The sequence below is a fragment of the Marmota marmota genome, unplaced genomic scaffold (assembly GCF_001458135.2).
Source record: "Marmota marmota marmota unplaced genomic scaffold, marMar, whole genome shotgun sequence".
Lineage (NCBI taxonomy): Eukaryota > Metazoa > Chordata > Mammalia > Rodentia > Sciuridae > Marmota > Marmota marmota.
In genome coordinates this window covers 1,515,980-1,524,070 of record NW_026000205.1, presented here as the reverse complement: position 1 = coordinate 1,524,070, position 8,091 = coordinate 1,515,980, and the positions used below count along the sequence as shown (strand labels likewise).

At 39.1% G+C, this 8,091-nt stretch overlaps 1 protein-coding gene across 4 annotated transcripts in view; it reads right to left on the bottom strand.

Annotated features, from left to right (window-relative positions):
• Positions 1-459: 459 nt before the first annotated feature.
• The window catches only part of Slc6a16 (solute carrier family 6 member 16), a 51,677-nt gene continuing 44,045 nt past the window's right edge, over positions 460-8,091 (bottom strand). For 3 of the 4 annotated variants that reach the window (XM_048790549.1, XM_048790550.1, XM_048790551.1), the window contains exons 8-9: positions 3,370-3,556; positions 2,009-3,034 (exon numbers count right to left, since the gene is read on the bottom strand). In XM_048790549.1, the coding sequence (XP_048646506.1) occupies positions 2,759-3,034; positions 3,370-3,556 (463 nt within the window). In that variant the 3' untranslated portion in view covers positions 2,009-2,758. Of the gene's footprint in view, positions 1,036-1,244; positions 1,408-2,008; positions 3,035-3,369; positions 3,557-8,091 lie in introns of those variants that run through there. The other variant, XM_048790552.1, reaches the window with a different exon arrangement.

Sequence of the window (8,091 nt, the reverse complement as noted above, 5' to 3'; positions counted from 1 at the left end):
CATGTTGCAGTGACATTGCATGTAGGTGACCTTGCTCAAGGACCAGGGCGGATTAGGGTGTTCCCGGTTTAGGATAATCGGGTTTAGGGCGTTCCCGGTTTAGGTTCCAGGTTTAAGGTTTAAGATTATTCCTGCTGGGAATAGGGCGTATCCTGCTGCCTGAGTTCCCCTTGAGTTCTCACCGGATTCAGACAGTATTTTTGGGGAGACAGAAGCCCAGTGGGAGTGGATTTGGGCAGAGAACGTGGCATCCCATAATTGCTGGAGCCATTACTTCCCAGGTTTTCCTTGGCCAAAGTCCAGACCCTGGATAAGGCAAGTTTGGTAATCTAGCAGCTGGATTTTCCAGGGTAAGAATGTGGGGCTAAACATTTAGCTCTAGAAAGAATGGAAGCCTTATGTAAGGAAGACTAAACACCTGAGAGATTTACAGAAAAAAAAAAATCTCACACTCAGTACTTGGGAGTTCCAATGGACTTATTTATTGACCAATAGCACTATTCTTCCATCTCCATTCTGAGACCAGCAAACCAGAAGCAGCAGGTTTAGCAGGCAAAGCCAACAGTGTATATGAATTACATGTGTGTGTGTGTATAGGAAGGGGATGGGAAAAATACAATGACAGTGGTAACCAGAGAAGATGGGACCCAAGAGGGGAGCCCCATTTGCCTCTCAAATAATGCCCTCCCCCAGGGACATGGACAGTAGCAAGATGTCACTAAGAGTTGCCTGTAAGATCTGTTTTGAGAAATGTGTGATGGCTAAATGAATACAGGAAATGAAATGACGAGTTGATCGCTACTTTGTTTTATCACCTTGTGGAATTTCCTCCTTTTGGACCTTTTCACAGAGCACTGGTTGGTCACTCGGGGGTAGAGATTTGGAGAATATCATAAGCCTGTTCTTGGATTTGAAGGGCATCCCATTGCAGAGACAGTATACTAAGTACACAGGGACTGGGAGGATGACAATGAGAAAAAGGATGATGACCAAGAATAGTCCCCATGACGGGTATGGTCGAAGCACCTCTTTTGACTGTGGAGAAATGGGAAAGGGGTTTAGAATATCAAAGTTCCCAGAAGAAGAAGAAGACATATGGAGGGGAAAGGTGGAAAAGGAACGAAGGCGGAAGACTAATGAGAACACAGGGAGTGGAATGTGACGACCAGATTCTTCAGCCAGGAGGTGACTAAAAAATCTGACCCCACTCCCTGGGGCTCCTGGGTCTGGGGAGGGAGGCTCACACCAGCTGAGTCCCAGGCGATGTAGGTCATGGGCTTCATACTAAGGTCAACCAGGATGATCACCAACAAGAATAGCAGCACAACTGGAGACACATAGCACCACAGCCTGCTGCAGATGGAGGAGATGGGGCGGTCCAACAGGACAGCCATGTCTGCAAGGAACCTGTGAAAGGACAAAAAAAAGTGTGGTAGCCCAGTCAGGCTTCCAAAATCAGACCACTTCTCTCAAACTACAGCTTTACCACCCTAACCCAAGCCATTATTAGCTCTTATTTGGAATATTATATAGCTCCCAGTTCTAGTTTTATACTTGACTATTCAGTCTATCCTCCTATATAATTACATATATCTTTTTATTTATTTTTTATCCTTTTATGTTTTTTTGTACCAGGGATTGAACCCAGGGACAATTAACCATGAAGTCACATCCCCAGTCCTTTTGGCTTTTTATTTTGAGACAGGATCTTGATAAGTTGCTTAGGACCTCACTAAGTTGCTGAAGTTGTTCTTGAACTTGCAATCCTCCTGCCTCAGTCTCCCAAGTTGCTGGAATTACAGGTATGTGCCACCATACCAGCCATAGATATCTTGTTAAAAAATAAATATGATGAAACTGTCCTATTCAAAACCTCTCAATGCTTCATATTTTATTCTGCATAAAATATTAGGTCCTGTCATGGCTTATAAGGTCCTCATAATCTGGCTCCTGTTACCTCCCCTCATCTCTTAACATTCTATTCTAGCCTCTCTTGACTTCCTTGTTCTTTAAAAATTCCAAGCATGATGCATATTCCGGCATTGGTATTTAATGTTTCCCTGCCTAGAATACTCTTTCTCAAAACCTTGTCATGGTTCCCTTCCTCATTTCACTCAGTAGTCTGCTTGCATGTCATCTTACATTCCAGGGAAGAGAAAGTCCTTCCTGGTAATCCTATCTGAATCATGCTTACATGCACTCCTACTCTGGATCATCTTACCTTACCCTTTATAATTTTCTCCTGTCACTTATTTTTACTATCTTATTTGTAACTAATTTGTTTATTGCCTATCTACACCACTAGAATGTAAGTTTGGTGAGGATAGGAATTCAATGCATATCCCTGGTAACTAAAACAGTGTCTGGTGCATATGAAGCATGCAAAAGGTATATTAAATAAAAAAAGAACAGAAGATTTCTCAGAAGACCTTGAAATTAAGGATCCCCATGTCACTCTAGTTGGGTGAGAGCTGAGGCAACCAGGAAGGGTCCACCTTCCCTACAAACCCATGCTGTATGGGAGCCTGGGCATAAGACATCACCTCTTGGCCCCATAAGCCCAGGCTACAGTAATGTTTTCACATATGATGATGAAGAAGATGGGGAGTACTATCCAGTATTCATTCAGCAGTCTCATGAAGTAGATGCCTGAAGGTTGAGTGAAGAAGAGGCCACACAGGTACAGGAGCATAATGATACCCACTGGAGAAAACATTGAGTCTGCATCAAGATCAAACGTCTAGCTAGATGACAAGGGCTAAATGGAGGTCAGGGTAAGAGTCTCAGTGGAGTTAGGGCCATGGGTGGGAATAGGAACAGAGGTCAGAGTACCTGTGAGCAGTGTTGTATGTTTTCTGAGGGAAGAGAAGGTGTCCTGGAGTGGGAGAATGATGCCCTGCATGAATCCTACCATGATGCCCAGCTCTCTGAACAGCAACAACAGAAAGAAGAGGAGAGACCAGAGGGCAGACCAGGGAAGAAATGAGGTGTATTCAGCAAAGATCAGGAATGAAAAGCTTTGGCTATCCTTAATCTGCAAGGAGAGAAAGGGCAGGAGTTAGTGTCCTTGAATTTAACAATAACAATTAAAAAAGACAAAGACATGTTCTGCCTTTTCTGGAAAACTCCCTGAAATCTCTGAATCACTGAGAAAATCAGATCTCCAAGCTAACCCTCTGACATGGAAAACCAATCCACCTAGCATTACCCATGAAGGGCATTTGTGAGCCATAGTTCTTTGCATTAACAGGGTTGCAGATTATAGGGAGCTTCTGGGATTTTTTTTTTCTGGTGCTATTAAAAGCTGAAATTTCTGCTGTGCAGAGGCTTTGAAGAACACATGGCATGTCTTCAGATATCTCTACTGACCTGCAAAAACTGATCCTGTATGTTGCATTCAGGTATGTAGCTGAGGACCATGTTCTTGATATCCTGGGGAAGGCTGTTGAGCCAGGTGTTATAGATGGAGGCTGGGTTTTCCCGCAGATCAGCAGGGGGATAAGCATCAGGAGGCAGTTTCCCAAGGTTTATCAGCTTTATGAGTGTTTCCACATTCCTAAGGATAGGGGATTAGATCAAATAGAATCCTTTGGCACCTTAGGAAGTGGCCTCCCATTTTCCCTTGTCCTCCAGGTCAGAAAGGTATTCACTAGCCTAGCATTACTGATCTAGGCAAGGTTGACTCTGGAGTGAAACCAAAAGGCACCCATCTTCAAACATGAATTCGTTTTTGTGAGTCTGAAGAATTTCAATCAGAGTAGAAAAAGGGATCTTCTTGGGAACTCTGTGGTCTCTACTCTAGTGATGGGGACTATTATTACTTACCACATTTCCTCCTTCCTTTCTCAGACTCATGGGTAAAAACCAGCCTTCTAAGTGTCATATTATGGAATATCAGGGAGCAGTTTGCCTGGACTATGACGGGTGCAATGCTCCCAAGGAGTTGTGCTACATGAGAGAAACTGTTTTGGGGACTTTCTGATCTCACCCCTGCTGACTATTCCAGCCTCATCTTCCACCGTGACTCATTTAATATTCCATATTCTGGTCAGATTTAACCATGCCCTGTCATGTTATGATATCCCAGGCCATCCTCATTCTTCACTTGGCTAACTTATATAAATCTTTAAAAATTTAGTACATTGCTCTCTGAGAACTGCAATGGAGGGTTTTCCAATATTGACTGATAAAAGCAAAATGTAAGTTTCAGGAAAATAAATACAGTTTGATCACATTTTAGAAAATGGAATACTATATGCTGTTCTGATAATAGTCCTGTTAGATATTTGTACTAATCTTCTTATTGGAAATCTTGACTGGAAGAGCTTGGTGTGATGGCCCAGACCTATAATCCCAGGTTGTGAGGTAGTAAGATCTCAATTTCAAATCTAACCTTAGTGACTTAGTGAGACCCTGTCTCAAAATTAAAAAATAAAGGGCTGGGAATGTGGCTCAGTGGTAAAGTGCCCCTGGGTTGAACCTTCAGTATCCCTCAGAAAGGAGGCTGCAAAATATTTTTAATCTTAAAATAATAAAAATGTTGGCAGCCAGGTGTGGTGTCACACACCTGTGTTCCCAGCAGCTCAGAAGCTAGACATGAGGATCTCAATTTCAAAGTAAGCTTCAACAACTTAGCAAGGCCCTAAGGAACTTAATGAGACCTAGTATCAAAATAATAATAAAAAAAGGCTGGAGATGTGGCTCAGCCTGGGCAAACCCTGGTACCTGTTGACAGGATAATAAGAATTTTATCAGACAAAATCTGAAGTACAGACAAGAACAGAGGGACTTCCAAAGACATTTTATCCTGAAGGCATATGCTGAACACACACAAAAAAACTGTAACACAGTTTCCACTTTCATGACCTTTTAGATATAAAAGGGGGGCATACAAGCCAGATATCAAATGCTAGAGCCTGACCAAACCAGAAGATCCCTCTTAAATCCAAAGGGTTACACCTTCAGTATAAAAATGACCTAGGAGCTTGCATCCAGTCCTTCCACACAATAGGGAATGAAAGGAAAGTTGTTTTAGAAATGAGCAAAACAAGGGGAGATTTTTAAAGTTTCTGACTTGTTGAATTTAAAGCCCAATGTTTCGTATCACCAAAACTTAGGCCAACAACTGAGTTTCAAGCAGTTTCTAATGCCCCTATACATCAAAAATCTTATTATTTCTGAAAGACTATGACTTGATCCTAGGCCTTTAAGAATTTCTATAGTGGTCCTCCAAGATGAACAAATAAGTAGAACACAGTCCAAGACAACCAGATACACAAAAACAAAACACTTTGAGCAATAACCACCAGGAACATGGCAGTAAAAATAATACTTATGGTGACTTCCACATGTTAGAATTATCAAGGATTACAGTAAAACTATATTAACTAATAGAAGACAAATTTGAAAACATTTTTAGGGAGTAAGAAATTATACATTAATCATGAAGATTTAAAAAAATTTTAGTTGTAGGTGTACACAATACCTTTGTTTTATTTTTATTTATTTATTTATTTTGTGTGGTGCTGAGGATTGAACTCTGTGCTTCACACGTGCCAGCCCAAATATGAAGATTTTTAAAAAGTAAACAGAGGGGCTGGGGCTGTGGCTCAGTAGTAGAATGCTTCCCTAGCATATGTGAGGCTGTGATTCAAGTCTCAGCACCACATAAAAATAAACAAACAAACAAATAAATAAAGGTACTGTGTCCATCTACAACTAAAAAAATAAATAAAAAACTCAAAAGAACCTCTTGAAATAAAATAACTGTAATGTAAAATTCAGTGGGTATTTCGACATTCAGTCACAATGGAGTAACAGAGACCTGATTTACCCTACCACTGTATACAGCTAAACAGTTAAACAAAGTAATTATCTATAGATATTAGATAACAGCACAGGACTTCCTGAGATAAGAAAGCAACTGACTGACACGTGTCATACAATCACCCCAGTTTTCTGCCTGAAGATACAGTCTAGTCTGCAGAACAGGGAGCAAGATTGTAAGAAAAGCATGATGGTCTCAATGAAGCAATAATGATGGAGTTCAGGGAGGCCAAAGCAGGGAAGAATTCTGGAGGAGATATAGCTATGAGAAAATATTCCAGAAATTTCCAAAGAGGTCTCCTTGAGTCTTTGCTGAATATTAAGATATATATAGGGTGAAAATCCACAAGGGCACGTAAAGAATAACTGCAGAACATCCAAGTTCTAGGTGAGTTACTCTGTAGAAATCCCAGGAAGGCCAAGTCTTAGAAGTGGGACTGAGCTACACTGGGGAAAAAGGCATCTCTAGATCCACTTTAATGAGACTTAAAAAACAGCTTCAAAAGGATCAGCCAGGTGTGGTGATGTGCACCCATAGTTCCAGCTACTGTAGAAACTGAGGTGGGAGGACAGCTTGAGCCCAGAAGTTTGAGGTCAACCTGGGCAACACGGGGAAATCCCATCACAAAAAAAAAAAAAAAATCAAAATGGATAATAATTAAAGTACCTGCTAGAACAAGGTTCAATACTTATTAAAGGAAGGTAACAAAAATCAAATACTCAAACATGTAAAACTCACAAAGTTCATTCTTCAGGAAAAAATTAATGAACAAATTAAGAAGGAGGAAAATGTGATTCATAATCAAGAGAAAAATCAGCAAATAACACAGACTACTAAATGACAGCATCAGCAATCAAGGATATTAAAACTATGTTAAGTAATTTAAAGAAAAACATCAAACTAATAATTAGAGAAACTGAAGATATAAGAACAAATACAAGTTCTAGAAATTAAAATACAATACCTAAAATGAAGAATTCCCCAGATGAAATTAACAGCAGAATAGATATCAAGTTAAAAAACAAAAAATAAATCAAAATAACCTGGAATACAAACCATATCTCCATAATAACCCTGAATGTTAATGTCCTAAACTCATCAGTCAAAAGACATAGACTGGTGGATTGGATTTTTTAAAAATACCCAACATTATGCTATCTTCAAGAGACTAAACTCCTAGGAAAAGACATCCACAGACTGAAGGTGAAAGGTTGAGGAAAAAACATATCACTCATATGGAGTGTGTAAACAAGAAGGGGTTTCCATCCTCATATCAGATAAAGTAAACTTTAAACTTCAAACCAAAGTTAGTCAGAAGGGATAAAGAGGGACATTTTATACATAATAATCATACATCACCAAGATATAACAGTTGTAAATATTTGTCCCCCAAACAATGGAACATCTACATATATCAAACAAACCCTTCTCAATTTCAAGAATCAAATGGACCACAACACAATAATACTGGGTGACTTTAACACACCTCTCTCACCACTGGATAGATCTTCTAAACAAAAACTAAACAAAGAAACCATAGAACTAAATAATACAATCAATGATTTAGACTTAATGGATATATAGAGAGTATTTCATCCATCATTAAGTGAATACACTTTCTTCTCAGCAGCACATAAATCCTTCTCTAAAATAGACCATATGTTATGCCACAAAGCATCTCTCAGCAAATACCAAATACTCAGTCTTTTCCCTCACTCAGATAAATTGAATTCAGAGATACTACCCTGAATTCAATCAGATCAAAATTGAATGAAATTATAAATCAATGGTAAAATAAAAAATACAAGCTACTCCAACACCTAGAGACTAAATAATATGCTACTGAATATTTTTTATCAAGGAGGAGATAAAAAAAAATTCTTAGAGGTAAATGAGAACACCAATACAATATAACAAAATCTCTGGGTAGCCCTATCTATGAAGGCAGTGCTAAGAGGAAAGTTCATTGCATTGAGCTTATTCATTAAAAGAACACAAATACAACAAATAGATGACCTAACATTACATCTCAAAGCCCTTGAAAAAGAAGAACAAATCAACACCAAAAGTAGAAGACAGGTAATAATTAAAATCAGAGCTGAAATCAATGAAATTGAAACAAAAAGTTGGTTATTTGAAAAAATAAACAAAATTGATAAACCTTCACTACGCTAACAAGAGGAGAGAGAAAACTCAAATTACTAAAATTTGTGTTGAAAAATGAAATAACGATGGACACTATTGAAATACAGAAGATAATTAGA